Source organism: Andrographis paniculata, unplaced genomic scaffold (assembly GCF_009805555.1).
Source record: "Andrographis paniculata isolate CXL003 unplaced genomic scaffold, ASM980555v1 Contig15END, whole genome shotgun sequence".
NCBI classification, from domain to species: Eukaryota; Viridiplantae; Streptophyta; class Magnoliopsida; order Lamiales; family Acanthaceae; genus Andrographis; species Andrographis paniculata.
The window spans coordinates 733026-755402 of record NW_026137435.1 but is presented as its reverse complement, the minus strand read 5'-3'; the positions used below and the strand labels follow the sequence as shown (position 1 = coordinate 755402).

The 22377-nt window shown below is 33.7% G+C and overlaps 4 protein-coding genes across 6 annotated transcripts; 2 read left to right on the top strand and 2 right to left on the bottom strand.

Moving 5' to 3' along the window:
- Window positions 1-1395: 1395 nt before the first annotated feature.
- On the bottom strand, window positions 1396-7624 carry LOC127260826 (uncharacterized). Its single transcript, XM_051288791.1, has 8 exons — window positions 7391-7624; window positions 4258-4755; window positions 3691-3856; window positions 3547-3597; window positions 3271-3453; window positions 3028-3127; window positions 2112-2884; window positions 1396-2026 (listed from the first exon to the last, which is right to left on the bottom strand). The coding sequence occupies exons 2-8, from the start codon at window positions 4719-4721 to the stop codon at window positions 1640-1642; spliced, it is 2124 nt and encodes a 707-aa protein (XP_051144748.1). The 5' UTR covers window positions 4722-4755; window positions 7391-7624; the 3' UTR covers window positions 1396-1639.
- Window positions 7625-8779: 1155 nt separating this feature from the next.
- Window positions 8780-12844, top strand: LOC127260833 (protein EMSY-LIKE 3-like). 2 transcript variants are annotated; one of them, XM_051288811.1, is made up of 10 exons: window positions 8780-9062; window positions 9891-10102; window positions 10200-10309; window positions 10432-10681; window positions 10769-10981; window positions 11062-11130; window positions 11712-11954; window positions 12023-12091; window positions 12187-12241; window positions 12455-12844. In XM_051288811.1, exons 1-10 carry the CDS (start codon window positions 9035-9037, stop codon window positions 12499-12501), a joined length of 1296 nt encoding a protein of 431 aa, XP_051144768.1. In that variant the 5' UTR covers window positions 8780-9034; the 3' UTR covers window positions 12502-12844. The 2 variants fall into 2 exon arrangements, with proteins under 2 accessions (XP_051144768.1, XP_051144759.1); XM_051288802.1 differs by having other exon boundaries at window positions 8781-9062; window positions 12187-12250.
- A 1550-nt stretch (window positions 12845-14394) lies between these two features.
- On the bottom strand, window positions 14395-15156 carry LOC127262927 (kiwellin-1-like). Its single transcript, XM_051291799.1, has one exon. The coding sequence runs from the start codon at window positions 15154-15156 to the stop codon at window positions 14587-14589; it is 570 nt and encodes a 189-aa protein (XP_051147756.1). The 3' UTR covers window positions 14395-14586.
- Window positions 15157-16006: 850 nt separating this feature from the next.
- Window positions 16007-21369, top strand: LOC127260179 (protein N-terminal asparagine amidohydrolase). 2 transcript variants are annotated; one of them, XM_051287883.1, is made up of 9 exons: window positions 16007-16128; window positions 17132-17317; window positions 18438-18502; window positions 18586-18685; window positions 18778-18816; window positions 18903-19085; window positions 19861-20039; window positions 20184-20303; window positions 20954-21364. In XM_051287883.1, the coding sequence occupies exons 1-9, from the start codon at window positions 16081-16083 to the stop codon at window positions 21069-21071; spliced, it is 1038 nt and encodes a 345-aa protein (XP_051143840.1). In that variant the 5' UTR covers window positions 16007-16080; the 3' UTR covers window positions 21072-21364. The 2 variants fall into 2 exon arrangements, with proteins under 2 accessions (XP_051143840.1, XP_051143848.1); XM_051287891.1 differs by lacking the exon at window positions 16007-16128 and adding an exon at window positions 16538-16682 and having other exon boundaries at window positions 20954-21369.
- The last annotated feature ends 1008 nt before the right edge of the window (window positions 21370-22377 follow it).

Sequence of the window (22377 nt, the reverse complement as noted above, 5' to 3'; positions counted from 1 at the left end):
ATTTATTCAAACTCGCTTTATATCTGTTCCATTCACACTAGGTCCAATATGTGGCCCATTATACTTTTGGCTTAAAATGGACTATGAACAGTTGAATTTTAGTTTTGTTTACAAAATTATTTTAAAATTTTTGATATTATTAATTATAAGAAAATCACATCAAATACTAACTTTGTAGTATTTTAAATTTTTTTAAAAAATTTTAAAATCTCAAAATTTGTCTAGATGGAGCCATAGCCACTATTTATATTCACTTCGTCCACTTAAAAACTAAATATTTACTTTTTATTAGTAATTTAATAAATATTATGTATATATTTTTATAATAGTTTTGATATGTAAAGATTATTTTACATTAATATGATATGCAAAATTAAAGTATGGTGGTATTGGTGTAAAGAAATATAAATATGAGAATATTTGTAATATATATAGTAAAGTTCATACATATATTTTACCAAATGGACTTTTTGTTATTTATATATAATTATTTTTATTATAATTATTTTTATTATAATTACAAAATAATAATTATCAGTGTGACAAATGAAAAAAAAATTTAAAAAAAAATAATAATACTTCATTAAATTGAGAGAAAAAAAAAAAGAAATGTAATTCTCATGTTACTCGAAAAAACAAAATAATGTTATCATATTATCTCCCATAAAATATTCTATCAAATAACAAGAGAAACACAGACAGAAACCAAAGAAATTTGAAATTTTTGCATAATAATAAAAAATTAAATATTGAATATAATATTTATGGGATAAAAAACAAATGGGAACATTTAAAAAGTGAATTGAATTGTGGGTATAACAAGAAAATTATCAATCCAAATATTATTTTTAATTTGAAATCCTTAATTCGAACGTAATACGAATTTTCTCGAATTATGTACAAGTCAAATTTTGTTTCTAAGTCACCTCATAATTCGAAGGAACTTGAAAAATCTTCCATAGAGACAAAAAAAAAAAAAAAAAAAAAAAAAAAAAAATAATAATAATAATAATAATAATAATAATATTATCTAAAAAAACTTGATCCAAAATAAATCAGAAAATCTAAATTTGTTTTTTTATAATTAATAAATATTGTTTATTTTCATAATTTTAAATTTTTTTTATTTTATATTATTCTATAATATATTTAGATTTTTTTTTAAAAAAATAATGTTAATTATAAAAATCAAACTAAAATCAGGTGAATTTAAATTTCAAATTATCCGATTATATGGTTTCTATGTTTCAATCAACACTAAACCGGACCCAATTGTTTTTCATCTCAGTTTTGGATCGACATGATTTTTGAAAAAATCAAAACAACCAATTCCGAACCTAAAAATTTTCAGGACAAACAGGTTCGATATAATTCAATTTTGAAGATGCCGGAGCAAACTAGAATTTTAGATAACCTGTTTATTGCAAATCAAATCAAATCAAATCAAATTATAAAAAATTCTTCAATACTCAGTAAGTCACTGGTAATGAAGCAGCAATTCAAATCCAATTAACAGCAAATTCAAGCCTTATCATATAATACACAACAAACAAACAGGAGGACATACCTCACTCAGCCACACCTCCTTCATCTTCCTACTTACGGATCGATCAATCGAAGAATCCCATCAGATGATTACCTAGAAGCCAGCCCATCCAGAAGGCTGGGATCCCAACTTACTATCAACAACCCTCGTCGCAGTCGCCTCGCCAAACCGCTGAGAATTACTCAAAGTTCCCACCACAGGTGGTACATTCATGTTGGAACTAGCAGTGGGAGCCACCTTAAAAGCATCGGTTTCAAACCCCCAAGAATTGGCGCCACCGCCCGCCTGTTTGTTCTGCTGCTGACCATTTCCGTTTCTTGTTCTAACAGATTTTGGCCCATTGTTTGTCGGCGTGGTCTGCGCCTTGGAGTCGTCAGCAAAGGCCTGCCATTGCTGAGAATTTGAGCTTGAAGAAGATGTAGGCTCGAAGAAGCCCTGCTGTAGCTCCCATATTGTTCCTTCAATCTTCTTCTCATTCATCTTTTACAATCAAAACAAACAAATGAGTTTTTATAATTTCGCAGAAAATCGGGATAATGATTGTGTTAGGCGAGAGAGAGTATACCGGTGGAGTGGTGGAGGATTGGTTTCCTGAAGGAGTCAGGTTTCTAACAGTATCTCGGCTCGGAGATGGACCTTTTGCAGCCATGGCTTGTTTAAGTTCTTGTATCTCTTGCCGTTGTGATCGGCAAATAGCCGAGAGTTTTTCGTACTTTGAGGTAATTTCTGCCTTCTCTGCATTCGCGCGTTCTAGCTGCTCCTTAAGCTTCTCAACTTCAGCCTCTAACATCTTCCCCTCAGGTTTCTGCGGATTATTGGCAGGACTTCGTTTGTTGACATCGAACTCAGAAATAAATGAGTTAGATGCATCCATTTGAAAGGTGGGAGTCAGTTCTGGTTTCGGCTGCTTGGATCTTCCGGAGATATGATCTGAGTCGTCTGGAAACAGATTTATGTTCTTGGGGGAGCAGTCGGTTGGTCTATTGACTGATCTTCCTTGCAAATTCTTTTGGACATTGGGAGATTGAAAATTTTGCTCCATCCTTGGAGGTGGATGAGAGACGGGATGCCTGTCAGGCCAAATAATCTCGCTCATTGAAGATTTCGGGTCTGATGTGTCCTCGTCGTACTTCGGCCTGTTCTTAGCCTCTTTGCTTTCTGCATCTTTTGCATGCTGTGTGTTCCAGAAAGAACCAAGAGCAGCAGAGCTTTCGCTTGTTCTTGAATTTTTTGAAGCTGACGACGTGATATTTTGAGATGCATCAGAGGCTGAAGATGGAGGCGGAGGAGGGCTTCTACGAGGCATTGGACTAGACTTGTTTGCAGGCTTTGGCATCCCTGCAGGTACAATGATTTTGCAAATCCATCAAAAACAAGAAACCGAAATTGAAATTGAAATTCAGGCGTAGCTTAAAATAATTTTAATTGATCACACCAAAGAATAACTTATAAATATATTCCAATAGACAGAATATTCTCACCTACAAGGACATCGGAACTTTTTTGTGGCAATTCTGGTGGTCTATCAGGCAATGGCTTCCGAAGCCCATCTGGTAAAAGATCATTTACACGAAACCATACCTGCAGCAAAAACAGGCCGCATAAAGTGTTATCAGTATGGCATACATGCAGCAACCTTAGCCCTCATGATTTCCATGGGTGCAAAGATCTATAACTAACCTAAAATTCATGGAGATGAATGGCCAATCAAGCAAAATGCTTGCCTGCGTGATATCAGGTCGGTCATCGGGAGAAGACTGAAGCATATCTTTGATAAGATCTATCAGCAGTTCATTGTATTTGGGTAAATCTGGGATGCGATAGTTTCCGTTCAAAATTTGAAGCTTCGATTCACCATCAAATGCTGGCTTTAAGTAACATAAGCGGAAAAGGAGACAGCCGAGTGCCTGCAGACAACAAAGGCGAATGATTACCAGCTCACATAAGATGTGAAAACATTTTTTGATTGACTAATAAAAATGATCCCTAGTCCAACTTACCCATATATCCACCTTCTCATTTATAAGCTCTCTTCGAAATAGATCCCACATCTAAGACATTGAAGGAGAGAAAATATCAGAGTTGCACGATGCTATCAAAAGGAGACAACATCACCTTTAATTTGAAAAAAGATCATTATCTACCTCGGGGGCTCTATAGGCAGGTGTAGTGTGTTTCCTAATATTATCTTCCTCGATTCCCATTTCTTCAGGCTTCTCAAAGCGTTTGTGGTTGGTAGTAATGCTACCAAAGTCACAGAGCTTCCACAACCCATCAGGCCCCAGCAAAATATTCTCAGCCTTCAAATCTCTAGTAAAATGCAACTCAGAGTGATAAACAAATTAGTATAGAAATAATCTGAGGATATACGGAAGAGTGAACACATAAATTATCAATACCAAACTACCCAGTGAAACTTCCAAAAAATGCCAGTTATGCCTAATGTGTTTGTGATGACATATAAACAAGCTCAGCTTACCTGTAATAAGCATTTTTGTGTTAATGCCACGAGTAGATCATAAACTGTATATCAAATTTCTAATTAAAGACATCTTGAAATCTTCTAATGGGATTTCATGTTTCAACCCATATTTTAAATAAAAATATGTGACAGGGAAATAACCATAAGCACAATGCTTTGGAAGGAAGACAACTTGTTCAATATTGGAGTAATCTTTCCGCACATAACAAAGTAACTTAAAAACCAATACCGGTGAGCAATAGGAGTCGTCTGACAGTGCATTGCAAAGACAGCATTGCACACATCCCTAAAAATTGTTAGGACCTGCTTCTCCTCAAAGAACCCAGCTCCCCTGCTCTCCAACACATTAACCAGGGATTTCTCGCAATGTTCCATGAGAAGGAAAGCTTCTTTGGTTCGACCCATGTCAAAAATAGCATGAGCATTGAGTGTAACAACATTAGGATGTCCTTTGAGAGTTTTCATAACTGATATCTCCTTCATTACCAACTCTTCTGATTCTTGATCATTACATATGATGTGCTTTAATGCATATTGCTTCGATCCATGTATTGCGTCCCTAGCTAAGTAAACACATGAGAAGCCACCCTCTGCAATAGCATTTCGAACCTGAACCTTATAATTTCCAATGTCTATGACACGACCTTCAAGCCCATTTTGTTCTTTATGCATAAAGGGTTTGAATTTCCACATGTTTGGTGATTTTGCGTCTTACCGAATGGAAGCTCTGCACATAGTCATTTCAAGACGTGTGTTGATAAGCACACTATGTACTACAAAACTAAAAAGAATTTACTCTAGCATGCAATAGGAGAATGAAGAAAATTTTCACAGGTGAAGTCAATAATAGTAAATAAATAACAATGAATGCTTTCAATGGCCAAACACCAGAAACAAAGTTCTCACTAACTATATATCTCTATCAGTATAAATAATAAAGCCACTGTTTCTATATGAATTTTTAAAAGGAAAATAAAGGTTTGAAATTGTAGGTAGAAATAATGCCACCTAAATCTGCAGTAATCACAAAATTTGGGTCTTCGGTGTAAACAGAAATGGGGACAATGTGTTATCAATTTGCAACGTATTTAAACAAGTACATGTAGAATTCAGCAACAGTCAAATTTTCATGAAAGTAACAACAGTCGTAAAAGTCATTACAGATCGTCCACCAAGTATAAGCATTAATATCGATATCTGTCACAGCATATGGCATACACATTACAAAGGCAATTGAGAACAAGCTTTCTCGCTTGAAAAGATGGGAGAGAAATCACATGATTCCCAGTTCTTTGACCTTAATGCCGCTTGCTATTACTTGCCAGAGGTACACTTTGCCCACCAAGCTACCCAGCACATGTTCTGCGTATCCTTTCACTTTTGTCTGATTCGGCTCAAGAGTGCATCTAACACTATTCTGAAACAGATTCAATTCCGATTCACTAGATATGATTCCATTGTTTATTTTGTTAATTTAGAATATATAGTTGAGTTAAATGAGCATAGGCCACAAAGTTACTCTTCCTTTATTATTTATAGATCCTGCAATTACTACTGTGTATGAAAGTTGAGCCTATAAAGTTTCCAAAGGTTCAGTTTATGTGACATTTTTTTATTGTTTGGGTGATTCTGCAACCAAAATGAAAATCATCCATTTAAGTTGGGTGATTCTCTTTGTGATTTCAACCCATGTAGGGTTCAAGTGATTCGTCACCCCTTAACCAATGCTTGGAAATTGTTAGTGTTACTCATCTTCTTTCATTTAGTTTAACAATCTTGTTATGTGTGCATCTTGGTTCTCCAAGTAGTATTTGTCTACAGAATCCTTGAATAAAAATTTGCTATATTAGTTTATTTCCACAGTCATACATCTATTTCCACAACTACCATTCAAGCATGGTATATTTATTGTACAATGCATGATCTTATTACACCTATATTGTTTAGCCTGCAATCTATGGCTCACATTCCCATTGTTCTTTGTCAACATCACGCTAGCATCATCGGCACTTATATGATCCAAGAAAAACTTAAAATGGATACATCTAACAGCTACCATTTATGCGTGGTTATACTTATTGTATTACACGTGGTCTTCCATTACACCTATATTGTTTAGCCTGTGATGTATGGGTTACGATCCCCATTGTTCTTTGTCACCATCACACTAGCATCATCAGCACTTATATGACCCAAAAAAACTTAAATGGATACATCTGTTTTCACAGCTACCAATTATGCATATGGTTGGTTATATTTATTGTATAACACGTGGTCTTTCGCTACACCTATATTGTTTAGCCTGTGATCTATGGCTTACGATCTTATTGTTCTTTGTCACCATCACACTACCATCATCCGCACTTATATGACCCAAGAAAAAACTTAAAATGGATTCAGCTACATTTATAACTGCTGCTTCCGTCACCCTGGACCCCACCCAGACCACCAGCAGCCAAGCTCCCAAAACGCACATTAAAAAAATCTACAGACAAATGCCGACATATGCTAAACTTATAAATGGTAAAAAAATACATGCAATAATGAAAACAAGGATCCATATGAAACATAAAGACACGGTTACACCATTGTTCAAAGATCTACATAGAAAAAGGTATATAAACACATTTATTTAGATTCAAGCCCCAAACATCACAACCAGGGCTGGGCGTGGGCATGGAGAGCCTCGGCACCCACTCAGGATCCATCCCTTCCCAGGGCTAGAGCCGTCAAAACAGGCTAGCCCACTGCCCACCTCAACCAACAGCTGGCTGGTGAGAGTAAGCTGGCCCACAGCAGGGTGGGCTAAAATTTACCCAACCCAACCACTAGTTGGTGGCGAGTTAACAGGCCAACCACAGGCATTTTTGCAATACAAGAAATTAGAAGATCATAAGAAATGAAATTGGAGTAATTATCCAAGATAACTACTTAATCTCATCCATTAACACGAGGTAACTTCAATCACATAACAATGTATATAAATGCATAAGAACCAAATCAGTAATCACAGAGACGAAGGCTTTCAATTGAATGGATTCATAGAACACACGTAAGAATAGAAAATGCGGACCAAAATTTGGATCCATTCCCAACATACAAAAACTGAGAAAAAAAAATCACAGAATCAATTCCAACCAGAGAAATAAGTAGAAGGCGAAACCTACCATTGGCACCATAACAGAATGCACACAAACAATTAAAATCAAACTCTTCATAGTCACATGGAAAAGATTCCTAGAATGATCTAAAATCATCACAGTTAATTACAACTAACACAAAACAATTCAAACCCCAAATAGCAGTAGCAGCCCCGGCATTGAAATCGATAATAGAAAGTAAATCAAAATCATTGTACTTACAAAGCTTTCTATTAAACCGTAGAAGGAAAAGATGCTAAGACGACGACCACAACGAAGCTGCGAGAAGTCGGAGAAGAAGAATAACGCACGAAGCCAGAGGAGAAGAAGACGACGGTAGGAAACGAATCTTGGAAGTTGGAAGTTTGGGGAAAAGAAAGAAGACGACGAAGGTATGGAGACGGTGGATCTGAAACGAAGCGCAGAAAGATGGACGAAGAGTCTAGATTCGGGAAAATGGAATATATATTGTGCAATGTGTAAAAGACTGACGTACTGTTTTTTATATCTAAAATAATTAACTAATATCTACACGAAAGTTTAGTTAAAATATAAAAAAAAAAAAATGTAACGGTGTTTAATAGGAAAATATAAAAAAAATCATTACAATTTTTTTTTTTTTGTTTTTATTTATCTTTTAAAGTTTTAGAAATAATATTACAATATATATTTTCGTTTTTAGTATTTAATTTTTATAAATTTTTTAGATTGTATTATTTTAATTTAACAAAAATCACATTTAATTTATTATTTAAATATTTTTATGTTTTTTTTAAAAAATTATATTAAAATATGATCTTACAAAAATATTGTACTCTCTCCTTTTTCGGTGCAAGGTTGTCATTTATTTTTTGCTCGTAGATTTTTGTGTAATATAAAAGTAATGACTTTTGTGTAATAAAATGTAAATTGAAAGGGTATTTATTATATTAAATAGAACGAAAATAAAAATAAAAAATGACAATCTTTCGATGAACTGAAAAATATATAATTTATAATTTTTTTAAAAAATTTACCAGATATATTTTTTCATTAATTATCACTGGTTAAAACTCATTTTGTTCTATTAAATCTCATTCTCTCCTCAATCCCTTTTTTTTTTTCGATTTTATTTTCTATTCTCATATTTCTGTGTAATTTCATTGTAAGTACGAAACGCCCCAACAAATAAATTTTCATATAAAATGAAAATGTAAAACTATGTAAAAGCACAAAACAAACAAACTATTTCAGAATTTTTATTTATCAACCTTTTAATTTACGCATATACCCATTATTTTTATTAGTTAATCTTAATAAAAAAAATTGTAAATATACTTATAAATGATTATTTTCTCTGATTTAAATAAATTAATATATTTATAATTTTAAAAATTTAGAAATTAGTGTTTTGAAAATCGTTGGCACTTAAGTCTATGTAGATAAAACATAGTTAAGTTAAATAAGAACGGTCCAGACAAAAAACTTATGAAATCAGCGAAATTAATTAGGTCTTTTTTTTAAGAAAAAAAAAACAGCGAAAATCGTGGTTGATCCACGAAATCGTGTTTTAACTTACCGACCGACGTAGCGATTTGTTTCCGGCGAGTCAACCAGAATTTCAAACGAAGGCGGAACTCAAACCCTCCATTTTAACCAAATTTAATAAACGTACTTCACGTCCGCGGCGGACTCCAAGACGCGCACTCACACACTCGACTCCAATGCTCTCTCTCAACTAGCGGAGGATCGATTCGACCTTGTATCGATTCGCTTATGCTGTGTTAGCTGCGCCAGGATGCAGGTGTTGAGTTGAATTGTCGAAGTATCTTTTACTGTTTCGTGAGATTGAGCCGCCGTAAATCAGGAATTCTTCCAAAGCTGGCTATGGATTATGAGCCCTACGACAGCAGTGGTCAGTGCTTGAGCCGAAGTTTCGCATTATTTTGCGTTAATTTCGCTTTCGTAGTCATTTTTATTTGCCTTTTGAGCTGGGATTTGTGGATGAATGATGAAATTAGGGTTTCTGAAGCTCTATACGCATTCCTGTAACAATGCCTTTTGTGGGATTGGTTTGTGATGGCGGTTGGGGTTTAGGTTATGATATTCGCTTGTAAGAGCCAATTTTGCTGATTTTTGTTGATTGCCCGTTCTCTCCAATCATTATTAGCTTTTCTGTTGTTTGGAACTGTAAGCTACGTTCTTTTATGGAAGATATGGATTTGAGTATGTTCTAATTATGGTTCTTATCCGTTTGTTGATCTTATAGTGGACATTATAATGAATCACATTACTCTTGTCACTGATTTATTGTATGTTGCTCAAGTTCACTTGCATACATAACCTGAGTATGTCATCATTACATTCGTGTTTACACCTTGAAAGGATGTGTTTCGATTTTCCCCAATATTGCATTGTTTCCTTGTAGGCTGGTTTTTACAATTTCAGGTAATTAAGATAGATGTTTGTGGTAGTTTCCTACTTTCCTTATGTTATGTTGCTCAAGTTCACTTGCATAGATAACCTGATTATCTGTATCTTATCATATTGTTCACTGCTCACGACAAAAGGATGTCTTTTCCATTTTTAACATCATTACATTATTTCCTTTTGGGCTGGTTTGTTACAATTTGAGGTAATTATGCTACGTGTTTGCGATAATGGCCCTACCTGTTTGGGGGTTTTTGGTGGGTGCGATTTATGGAAACTATTAATTAAAGATTTCACTTTTATGTTTCCACAGGAACCGATGACGATTTCCCTCCACCACATCAAAATAGAATTTCAAGAGGAGGTCGCATTTCAGGGAATGGAAGGCCTGCTCCAATGGCTTCCATGCCGTATCCCAGGATGTACGATGAGACTGATATGGAAGCTAAAATTCACCAGCTTGAGCAAGAAGCATACAGTTCGGTTCTAAGAGCGTTTAAAGCCCAAGCAGATGCTATTACATGGGTACATACTCTTTTATGATCATCTCGTTCATGGCTCATTCTGTCTTTTGGTCCCATTCATTTGATCAAGTTAAATGGTATTGAATGTATCATTTTAGGAGAAGGAAGGTTTGATAACTGAGCTTAGGAAAGAGCTGAGATTGTCAAATGAAGAACACAGGGATCTTCTAAGCAGAGTTAATGCAGATGAAACAATTCGAAGAATAAGGTTTTTTCTTCATGAAAACTGTTGTTTCCTTCCTTATTACTTATGTCTGGTTTTCTATCGTATTGAAGTGACACATTTTTTTTCCCTCACTCTCTATAATATTACCAAAATTTGATGCTCAGGGAATGGAGGCAGTCAGTTGGGCATCAACCGGGCATGCATGGTGCAGGTCAACCTGTCCATGAGCCCCTACCTAGTCCTTCCATCTCAGCTTCTCGGAAAAAACAGAAGATAGGCTCTTCATTACCTACACAGTCTTTTGGTGGGCCATCTTCTTTCCATCCGCAAACAATGGCTGCAGCAAACCAACCATCTTCATCTGCAGCAAAGCGAGGACCGATGATGGGTGCAAAAGGCAAAAAGCATAAATCAGTGAGTTTGAGATTTCATTTTCGAAGTTCAGCTTTTGCACTCATCACATGATGCTAATTTCAGGTTATTATCTGATTTACTGAGCAGCTGCCTTCAGGAACATCCTCAATGAAAATGCAGTATCCCCCTGGTCCGGCTGGGAGAGGTCAATTTGGCAACCGCATTGCTCCTCCTGGCCTTGGAACTGAACCTGTAGAAGGAGCTTCATTTGATCCATTGATTGGAAGGAAAGTAAGAACTAGGTGGCCTGATGATAATAATTTTTATGAAGCTGTGATAACTGATTACAATCCTGTTGAGGTATGTTTAACTTATTATAGTTTTCTTATGCCTTGTTTATGCTTGTTTGTGTCTTATATTGTTTCAGTACGCTTTTCCAGGGTCGCCATGCACTTGTTTATGATATGGGCAGTGCTAATGAAACATGGGAATGGGTCAACCTTTCTGAGGTGTTAATACATGCTCTGTATTCTTTACTAGAACTGTTTTTATTATCTATATCATGGCTGCATTGTTAGTATTAATGTTTCTTGCATGTTGGATGCTATGAACTTAGTTCTCTACTAATTTCACTGATGTCTGAAATAGTAATGCTGCATGCACTTACATGTAAGAATACGGTGCATTTTCTATTTAAATTATGGGAGGGCATCACTCAGCTACTCTGGATAAATTTTTTAGAGCATTTGGTGTCGGTGTCTGCTATGTACTTCTATGGAAGCTTGTGCAAATTTCAATTTCTTACATTGTTTACATCTTGTATTCAAACATTTATAAAACTATGTTCTACAGTAGATGATAAATTGGCTTTACATGTTTCTATCAATTTGTTCAGTAAATCTATGAACTGCAGCGAGGATCGAAACTTAATCTGTGAATTTGTTAAGGAGTGCTTGGAATTCAGTCATTTATCTGTTGCAAAGCACAATTCAATTGTTCAACAAGGATCGACTTGCAGCACATTCATTCTGGTTTCAGCAGTGTAAAAATGACAATATTTTCATGCAGATAGTTTATTTTATCCATGCAGATTTCTCCGGAGGATATACAGTGGGTAGGTGAAGATCCTGGAATTTCTCACCATGGAGGATATGGTGGACCAGGCCATGGAACGAATAGACCTCTCGGGCGGGACAATGCTCCAGGTGCAGGAAGGGGAAGGGGGTTGACAAAAAGTCAATCAAGAAAGGACTTTCCTCAAACGCAGAATGGCATTGGGAAGAAAGGGCCTGATGACATTCAGCTGCTTCACACCGATACTCTAATCAAAGAGGTAGTGAGACCTGGTGTATTACATGGACTCATGCTAGTGAACATGCTTTAACATCTGAAGTTTGGCAGGTTGAGAGGGTTTTTGGGGCTAATAATCCGGACCCTGCAGAGATAGATAAAGCGAAAAAAGTTCTAAAGGTGATACAGCAATTTAACATCAGCCATTAGACCTCGTCCAATTTTGCTATATTTGGTGTATTTATCATTATATTTACCTTGTGGTGGATAATCAGGAGCATGAGCTGGCACTCACTGATGCTATTGCAAGGCTTGGAGATTTATCTGATGGTGAGAGTGGTATGTTTTTGCGGTGTCATTATCTATTCGCTGCAGCTTTTCCTTTTTTACGTGCTTGGATTTTGAAAACTGCTATTCGTACCATCGTGAATCTCAGTCCCAACTTTATACATGGCTACATTATCCATCCTATACAGTTGGAGTTTTGCATTCAGTGATTTTCACAACTACTACACATTCTTGTTTATAAAAACTCTGTAACAGATGAGGGTGGGCGGTTTTCACATGCGCAAGGAATGGACAGAGAATGATGAAGGCAATGGATGACGGCAGGGGCATTGTGCCCGGGCTGGGCTAAGGCTGATTGGTAGGTTCTCTGATTGTTATCTTTATGGTGAAGCCCAGATTGTGGAAGTCTGTTGTATAATGTTATATACATGCATATGTTTATATATATATATATATAGATACAAGCGCGCGCATGATTTGAGTTGGAATTGAGTAATATTGGGATGATTAGTGAATTAGGGATAGCAGGGTGGGGTTGCCCTTTGTTAGCCCTTTTAGCTTTCAGTTTATATAATTATGTTGCTGCATTAACTTGTGCTCATGTAAATTACATCTTTTGTCTTTTTTGATCCATGTTTGCTTACATCTTCACTCTGTTTTTATTTCTTCGAAGTTACTGAAAATGCTTTGTTTTGTTTCTAGTTTAGCATACATGATTAAAGTGCATATATTCTTCATAGTAAACATGTTTTGGTGACTTATGAAGTGGTTCTTTAAATAGCAAATAGTTCTGAGCTTGAGGCCTATGTTAAGAAAGATGAAAGGGAATCCCTAGATGCAACTAAGGATGTGTTTGGTTTGCGGTAGTTTGTGTGATATTTTGTGAAAAAGATTACCACACATCCAAATAGTCGAGAAGAACTCGAAGGATTTGAAGGACATTGTAATTAGGATGATGATTATCACTATCATCACAATGCATAAATGTTGTTAGATAGTCTAAGCATTAGATTTAGTTTTTATAAGTTTGGTTGCAATTGAATTTGTGTTTCACTTATCTTAGTATCTCCCTTTTTTTAGATTAGTTTAGTTATTTGCTTTCAAGTGATCTAAGAATTCATATCATTGCCATTCTTCAATGTTTTGCCTTTTGTTAATCTTTTATTTAATCATAATGTTCTTCTTTTATTTACCCATTTTTATAACTAGTTGTAGGTAGTTGATTTATGATTTACTAGTGACATGGGGTGAAGGTAATACTCCCTCTGTCCTTTAACGATCTATTCATTTTTCTGTTTCGGTTCATCCATTAACAAAATATTCATTTTTTTTTTTTTAAAGTAATTGTACTGTCTATTTAACATTACAAATACTTTTTCAATTTACGATATATTACACAAATATCATTACATTTATATCATACAATGTTAATTTAGTCCTTTTATTTTTATTTTTACTTTATTTCAATATAATAGTAATATTTTTAAAACTCCATGTTTGATCTTGCTATGGGTTTATCACTTTATTTTATTATTATTATTATTATTGTTATTATTATTCAAAAAATAGTTTAGGAGCTAAAGTTTAGGGTTGTTTTGTTGTAATATATATTTAATTAAAAATAAGTTTATAATGTATTTTGAATATTTTTAAAAACTATGCTATAAGATATATTCAGTTTAAATATTATTTTGTATAAAATAAAATTTTATAAAGTAATTTTACCTTAAAAAAAAATATCAGAGAAATAAGAGGGACATGGGAAATTAAAAAATTAAAACACACTGGACTTTTATTTTGTTATATTTGTATTAAACAATAATAGTATTATAATATAAAAATAAAATTAAAAAAATAAAATGAGAGTATTATTGCAAAATTATTAAAAAGTTAATAAAAAAACAATTGAATAAATAAAAAAGAATAGGATAAAATTATTATTAATTTTAAAATAGAAATAATATAGTTGTGGGTAAATAAAATTATTTATTGTAATTGGATCGTGCGTGCATATTTTATACCACTCCTTCCGCTAAATATCTTTCAAATGTAAGCTCATTTGGATTTCTGGGTTGAATGTAGATTTTATTAATATAAATTATATTAGTTGATTGTGAAATAAAATATAAGTAAAATATACTAGTGAGTAATAAAATAAAAAATAAAAAAATTAATAGATTAAATGTGTAAATAGATGTATTTTTGTAAATAATTATAATGCATAGTCCTTAATAAAAAAGACGGAATTCCAAAGAGACAATAGTTTCAGTACACAATCATCGTCAATATACCAATACATAAACGTTGACAACATCGATCATCCAAACATACTTACAACACATAATCAAATAAATAAGAACTTACCAAAACGATCGAAAAAACGTATACTAATCTTCCGACCAAGTAATATCCATCTCCCCCCAGTTATCCTCCGGAACCCCTAAAGCTTTCCACACGGCCTTCGACGCATCCACGATATTATTACGACATGGCGGCTGATAATCGTGATCGTCGTCGCACCCCATCGTGGAATCGCACTCGTCCACCACCATCGCCGCCACGCTCCGCCCATTACCACTTATAGTAATATTATTATGGCACCGCCGCCCCCCACTATACCATCCGGTCGACAGGGCCACCACCGGAATATTATCCGAGTGGTACTTATTGTCGCATTCCGATGGCCCCCCTCCGTCACCATTTTTCTCGAAACTATTCAGCGTAAGAGTCGCTCCGGTGCTTCCCGACACCGGCGGTGAGCACTTGTACGTCGTGTAGAATTTCCCATCCTTACAACAATCAGAATCGTTTTCTTGATTGCATTGTCCCGGCGGCGGCGTCGTGCCCTTTATTTTCCCGCTCGGCTTGCACGATCGAAGCCTCGCTTCCGCCGCCGTCGTCGCAGCGGCGGCGATGATGAGGATAAGGAGAAGAGATTTGTTGGTGATGCTGTTCATGATAGTACAATTTTGATAGTTTTTTTTTTTTCTTTGAATTGGGATAAGTTTTTAAGATGGATGTTTATGTTTATATAGAGTTTTGTAGTGTGTAAAAATCCAATGAAGTGATCAAACCCATTTGGATAATGGAATAATAGTTTTCATGTTAATCCAGATTAGGGTTCCAAAGTGAAGTATATGTGTTCTTTGTTATTATAAAAATAAATAAATAAATAAAAATAAAATTGCAATAATAAAAATTTTGAATTTTGAAAAAAAGAAAATTGGATGAATAGTAAATTTTTAGCAAACTTTTTCGAACAAACACATGTTTTAGAATTTAGAATAATTTTTTTTAATGGTAAAAATTGGGTTTGTGAGAAAAAAATAAAAACTAAAAAAAATGGTTGATCAGCACCTAAGAAGTATTTAATTATTTATGTAAATAGAGTTGTGCCTTTGGGTTTAAATTAAAAATAAAAAATAAAAATTATTCTGAATTTTGAATTTAAATAATATTTAATAATTTTTTTTTCTGTAAAATATGAGATTTAAATGATAAAATAAAATTAAAAAATATGATGTAGAAATACATTATGAATATATTTTAAAAAAAATGATATGTTACAAGATAACTAATAAATAAATAATAATTAATAGTTTCAATGAAGTTAAAATTTATAGATAAATATTAGTGTGTTTAATTAAATATATAATTTTAATTTTTTTTATTTGAATATAATACTTTATAATATAAACTAATATCTTTTTAAAAAAATCATAGTAAAAAAAAATAAATGAATAGACCCAACATATATATATATATATATATATATATTTCTGCATTTAATTTAAATAAAAAAGCATAGCTTGGTTGGAGTGTTGGTTCTGGCCTTGCATCTATGTTCACTCAGTTGGTATAGCGTTTCTCTCTTCTCAAGCATGATCTATGTGGACGGATCTCCGTTTACTCCCGATGACTCATCTCAGGTATTGTTGCCTCCACTATAAGTTTTTTCGCCTCGCTCCATGATTTGAAGCAGAAGACTGTATTCGTGTCACAATCTTACGGTTTTTATTCTTAATCAAGGTGTTTATGAAATATATTAGCTATATCTTTGTTCGATTATTGATATTGGGATCTAATTTCGCTATTTTGTGGTCTGTTGTTGGTTTATCTAGAACTCAAGAACATTATCGTGTATGTTGCGTGTTTTTTAAATGTGGCATTTTAGGATTTTTGCTGTTTCAGTTGAGGACTTGCCATAGTAATTGTGAATTACAGCAATAGACTTCTATTAAGAATTTTTGATAGATTCGAAAATAGAGCAGCCTTGTAAGTGTTATTTTTGTGGAGTTTTAGGTATTTCTATGTTGTGCTCTGGATTTGTTTTGAGGATATCGCTGGAACAAGGCTCATTTTCTCTTTTTTGTTAAGAAGAAGAAGAAGAAGAAATGCATGATTTGGTGAAGTGATATGACCGGAACATAAACTGGGAAGGAATTATATGTATCCCATGTGAAAAATGTTGTTTACTTCACTGGTAGGAATATTTTTTGTCTTTTTAACAATATGGTATTGATGTCCACCAAGTTCTAACCCTATGTATGTATGATTTTTATTCTATTTTTAACCGTATGGAATTTGAAAGCAGATTGTGCCTTAGGATCATCTCATAATTTACTCATTCTGCTAAGAAAATCAATTGATAAGTGTAAAACAGGTTGCTTCAATTTTATTAATATAGCCTGCATTTAATCAAGTTGTTCAGTTTACATTCCAATCTGTTGTTTGCTCGAATTCTTCTAGAGCTCATTGAGTATTGTTTAATTATAATTTCACCTCAATCAGGGTCGGAACATTTTTGGGCTCTGTTATAACTGTAATTTAAGCATTTTTCCTTCTTAAAAATGACTTTGTATTTCCTACCAACAGCTTGATATATCTATTATGTTTTATGGGTGTTCAATTAATCATTTTGTGATCATACAGGGTATGGATACTTTGGTTGCTTTAATGGAGCATCCACTATTGGTGTCTGCTTCAAACACTTTCAACACTGTGGTAGAGAAGAATATCTCAATATCTGGAAATTCTAGTTCAGTAACATCAAGTGTTGGCAAATTGGTCTACATCTTCCAAAGGGAATATGCAACTGTTGATCCTACATTGGTGGATGTATGTTTTCTTTCTTTTTTAGCCTAAAATATGATGCATTATAATTTTTCCATCTTATTGTTGACCATGATTAATGGATAAATGTAGTTGAAATTAGACATCCAGCACTGAATAATTTTTGAAAAGTTTATAGGCAAAGATAATAAGGAGAACAATTCATGCCCTTTGGCTCTCTGGTGCTTCTTAATTTTCTAGTGCCTAAAACTTTTTAGTTAGTGTCCAGGATATCCTTGCTTCTTTTAAAGTCACATTATTGTTGACATTAGGACATTGGTAAATAGTTTGACATTGAGAAATTATTTATTCTTCATGAATTTTAGTGGTTCTGCTGAAAAAATGTAAGTTACAGTATATAATCTGGAAGATGTAAGTGGGTTGTGATTCGTGGCATTAGGAGTTAGTCTGCTTTAAGTGATTTATGGAATTGAACACACTTTTGTAACAGTCCTGACTCAACTTTCTGCTGTTGCCCGTAAAACTGAACCAAGGGCCTGGTGAATGCCTCCATAAACTTGTTCTCATACTTGATTAAGCTGAAATGCATTAGTACCATTACTTGAAAATATTGTGATTATTTTAATATCATTTCTTAACAACATTTTAGTTTCTTACTTTCTTATGATTTTTTGCATTGTTGCATAGTCCTGGCTTGCAGTATATTGAAATATGTAGAAATGAGAGAATAAATTTATTTCTTTTGCTTAGAAATCTATAGAACTTGTATCACCCTTATTAGAAAAACTCCCTTCCGGAAAATCAATGCAACTTTGAATTTTGATTTATCAAATACTTCATATACTAATAGTTAGGGATTTGTTCACTTCTCTTTTCAGTTTTACTATTCAATATCTCATTTCTCACAAATAAATAAATAATAACATGCAACACTCATTTTCTATATAAAATATCACATCCAACACCTATTTTTAATCTGTAACGAATGGCGAATGAATATAATAGGTCTTGCACATTATATTTAGTCATCAATGCTTATTACTTTTCCTATTCGTAAAATGATTCCAGTCCAATAACCTGGTGGAGCATTTTATTGTTCCATCTTTTTTTTTCTTACATGCTTGCGCTGCTCTGAACTATATTTACTGTTTTCCCTTGTTTCAAGGTAGTTGGTACTGATGAGGCAACAACATGTGTTGGTGTTGCCATAAGAAATCGCAAAAGCAGAATGTAAGTCCAACTGGGAAGATACCGAACTTTGAACTCAATGATATTGTGGTGAATAGGTTATACAAACTTCAACTTGATTGCAGGATATCTGCTGCTCATATGGATTCCCCAGAGGTGGTGAATAATGGCCTAACTCAAATGCTATCTTTAGTTGCTGATCAAGACCCCGATGCTCTATATGATGTATGTCTAGTATCTTATTCTGCTTGTTGTGATTCTTATACATACAGTTTGTCATTTCCAAGGTGTAACATGTGCACAATCATGTCGTGCAGGTGCATTTGATCGGTGGGTTTGATGACATCTCACCTCAAGTCTGGTCAAATTCCTTGCTTTGCATTTTCCTTGGCAGAGATTTGCATTTTGGAACATATTTTAAAGTTGTCGAAACTTTTTGCAGCATTCAAATCATAGAAAAATTCAAACGGAACTCGAAGGGTATTCCTATCCTTTGTGTGCAAAGATAGTTGAATCCCTGAGGAATCGAAGTGAAAAGTTTCAGATTGGAACTCTTCATATTCTTTGGCACAACACCAAATGGGATTCTAAAGGAATTGCATCCCCCATCTTTCATGGATTTGTGGTTAGTTTCAGCTTCTGGTAGATTAATGTTCTCTATCAGCTTTCATATCTTTGGCAATATATATATATATGTTCAAATGTATTTAGAAGTAATATAATATATTTATGATAGTTATCTTATTTAAGAGATTTGTATGATTTTTGTCTTATTTAGACGATTTGTATATCACTATATAAATATGTATGTATTCTTACGATTGAAATAGAGAATTTTAATTTCATATTCTAACATGGTATCAGAGCCAATAAAGTCGAAACAGAATTCTCAACGGCATTAGAGCCGAAAGTAGACTGGAGTAGTAGAGACAGAGACAACATGAAAATACTAGGATGACCGTGAATAAAAGAAGATACATCAATAAAATATAAAACTATATATGAGATATAACGGGTCATGGATATACTTGGAGAGAATTTGGCTCTGATACCATGTTGGAACATGAAACTGAAATTCTTTATTTTAATCATAAGAATCCGTATATATTTATAGTGATATACAAATCATTTAAATAAGGCAAAAAATCCTATTAATCTCTTAAATAAAATAACTACTATAAATATAATATATTACTTTTAAATATATTTTAACAATATATATATCTCTTTAGTTAGTTTATAATTCCAATAAAACCTGTATGTGTAATTCAATTGCTTATTGAAGTTGATGTCACCGTCACATTAGTTTCATGGCTGTTGATTTATATCTCTCTTCAATTTTTTTGAAATTGTATTTTCTTAGGCATTGTCACTATTTTCCTCTGCATATGTTTCCTCAGGTGGAAACCTCCACAGGGGTGATCATCCCAGCCTGCTTCGACAAAACTACAAGATGCCCTGATGAAATTGTCCGAAGAATTCGAGTGACAGCAAATTTCGAAGATCCTACTTGGAGTGGAAGGTTACTGGACACTTACGACACCAGCACTGACCGTGTCGCCATTGCTCCATGTGTTTGGTGAGAACTCATCAATTTTCTTCAATGGCAGCAGGCCCTATATCGTACAGACTCCATATTTTTTCGTAACATTTTTTGTGCAGTCTCGTATTTCGGTATTTCCAGTAGTAACTCTGCAAAACTTATAGTCCTCTCTTCTGCCAGGACCATGAGGCAGAAGCGCATTGCTATGAAACTTCAGAGCCTTTCCGATGCAGAAATACTATTATTCTGCTCGTCCTCACCTTCAGCTGAGGGTCCCGAGTTCGTGGATAATGAGAGGAGGTAACATCCATCATTTTTCCTTGAATCACGACAATGATAATTTAAGGGTAAACTAATATTTCTAATTCCATAACTAGATCTCTTTATCATATTTTAGTCGTGTAATTGAAGCATGTTGCAAACTAGTCTTATAAGTAGAATTTTTTTGCAATTCACATAGATTTTTTCTAAAAAAAAAAATTATAAAATTATTTATTGTCTTTTTTGAAAAATTAAGAATTTTCAAATTTTAAAAATTAAAAAAATAAAAATCCAGGTGTCGTTTACCTGGTGGACACGTCTTCTCCGGTGAACCATATTGGTGTCACGCAGGCATCTCTGGCGCCGGAGGATTAAAAAATACGAAATTTTTTCACTTACAGGACTAATTTGCGACAGGTTTCAATTACTGGACTAAAATGATAAAGGAGTCCAGTTACGAGACTAAAATGATAAAAGAGTCCAGTTACGAGACTAAAATGATAAAAGTGTCCATTTACGAAACTAAGAAATCAGTTTACTCTAGATTTTAAATGCAAAGGTTTTCGGTAATATTTACGTAGTAGATTGCAATGTACTATGATAATGGCTTTTGTTCTGCAATTGCTATGCTGTGGCTTGGTAATATGAATACATGAAGTTATGTCGAAAAAGTTTCTTGAATCTCGTAGGAAGTGGGATTACTTGATCCGACACCCGGACTGGACCGAAGCTTTCCCACATAGGCAGCCCCGGGTGTTTGAGAGGACTGTCGACGGAACCTGGGCGCGCATCGATCCCTTCGAGTAAGTAAGTAATTTTTATGTGCATTTCTTTAACTGCCTCTGGATTTCATTTTAAGCATGTGACTATTAGCTGCATGCCAAATGACAAATTTGCTTAACTGTGAATTAATTGAATGTGTTTATCAGTAGCTTAATTGACTTTTTTAGGTATATTGAATTATGTAAGGTGTCTAAATATATAAGATAGATATTGAATTATAAACATCTCAGGGTAATAATAGTAGTGTTCCTAAGGAATAAAATATAGATAGTCCTCGACATTATTTAACCAAATGATAGATTTTTGACCGTTAAGTGATTTATGCGACAAAATGTGATATTTAGTATAATATAAAAAATAAAAAATAGACATTTGATTTCCGAAGAAAAATTAAAAAATAGATGACGAATAGTGAAAATTGGTTTGATGATTTTGAAACAAACACACCCTAAATATGTGAATTATCTGAGATATTGAAAAAAAGATCATAGGTAAATAACAAATTTCTAACCATTACCATTAAGGTCCGGTTAAAAGATATATATATTTTATTCTATACACAAATAAATAAATGTATGTCCTAGATAAAATATATACGTGAAAAAGTTTGTTTTTTCCAATCAACAGATAAAATATATGTCCTCATAAAAATATATATATATAGGATTTTTTTATTTTTTTTAATCTCGTAATTAATTTTATTATTTTAATTTTGTAATTAGAGCGTGTATACAAATTGTTTCGGAAGTGAAATTTTTTGCTGATTGATTCCGCGGCGCCGTGATACGCCAAAAACACTTGTCTTCTCAGGCGGGACATGAAATTTTGTGTGTTTGTTTGGGAGATTGGATTGGATTTACACTATTCATCCGAAATTTTCCCTTAAAAAACATCAAATCAAACATCTATTTTTCATTTTTTTATATTATACTAAAAATCAATTTTACATTCAAAACATCACATCAATGCCTATTTATTTATATCATATCATACAATTATTCAAATTCAAAATTTTTACTATTCAAATCTCAATTCAAAATCCAATCCCCCAAACAAACACACCCAATGGGATTTGTCTGTGTTTAAGTAAATTCTCACCATGTTTCATCGCATTGAAATACATACATTACAGGCCATCAATTTTCTCCTACTTCCCATTACATGCTTTGTCTCCCTTTGACCCTAAAACTTAAAAATCATTTAAAATTTCCCATTTGACATGATGATTTGGTATCAAAGTCAATCATATATATATATCCAAAAGGGGTTGGTTGGGTGTGCTTGCCAATCAAGAACCATTCAAATATTACACAAGCTTGATAGGATCAAA

Bases quoted from the DNA above. Each gene is read 5' to 3' on its own strand.
- LOC127260826 (XM_051288791.1), bottom strand. From the start codon at position 4,721: ATGTGGAAATTCAAACCCTTTATGCATAAAGAACAAAATGGGCTTGAA. The intron at 3,128-3,270 runs GCAAGCATTTTG...TTTTTGCTGCAG, and splicing joins ACCGACCTGATATCACGCAG to GTATGGTTTCGTGTAAATGA. The intron at 2,027-2,111 runs GTATACTCTCTC...TGATTGTAAAAG, and splicing joins AATCCTCCACCACTCCACCG to ATGAATGAGAAGAAGATTGA.
- LOC127262927 (XM_051291799.1), bottom strand. From the start codon at position 15,156: ATGAACAGCATCACCAACAAATCTCTTCTCCTTATCCTCATCATCGCC.
- LOC127260179 (XM_051287883.1), top strand. From the start codon at position 16,081: ATGATCTATGTGGACGGATCTCCGTTTACTCCCGATGACTCATCTCAG. The intron at 18,686-18,777 runs GTATGTCTAGTA...CATGTCGTGCAG, and splicing joins ACCCCGATGCTCTATATGAT to GTGCATTTGATCGGTGGGTT. The intron at 18,817-18,902 runs GTCTGGTCAAAT...AACTTTTTGCAG, and splicing joins TTGATGACATCTCACCTCAA to CATTCAAATCATAGAAAAAT.
- LOC127260833 (XM_051288802.1), top strand. From the start codon at position 9,035: ATGGATTATGAGCCCTACGACAGCAGTG. The intron at 11,955-12,022 runs GTAGTGAGACCT...GAAGTTTGGCAG, and splicing joins CCGATACTCTAATCAAAGAG to GTTGAGAGGGTTTTTGGGGC. The intron at 12,092-12,186 runs GTGATACAGCAA...GTGGATAATCAG, and splicing joins AAGCGAAAAAAGTTCTAAAG to GAGCATGAGCTGGCACTCAC.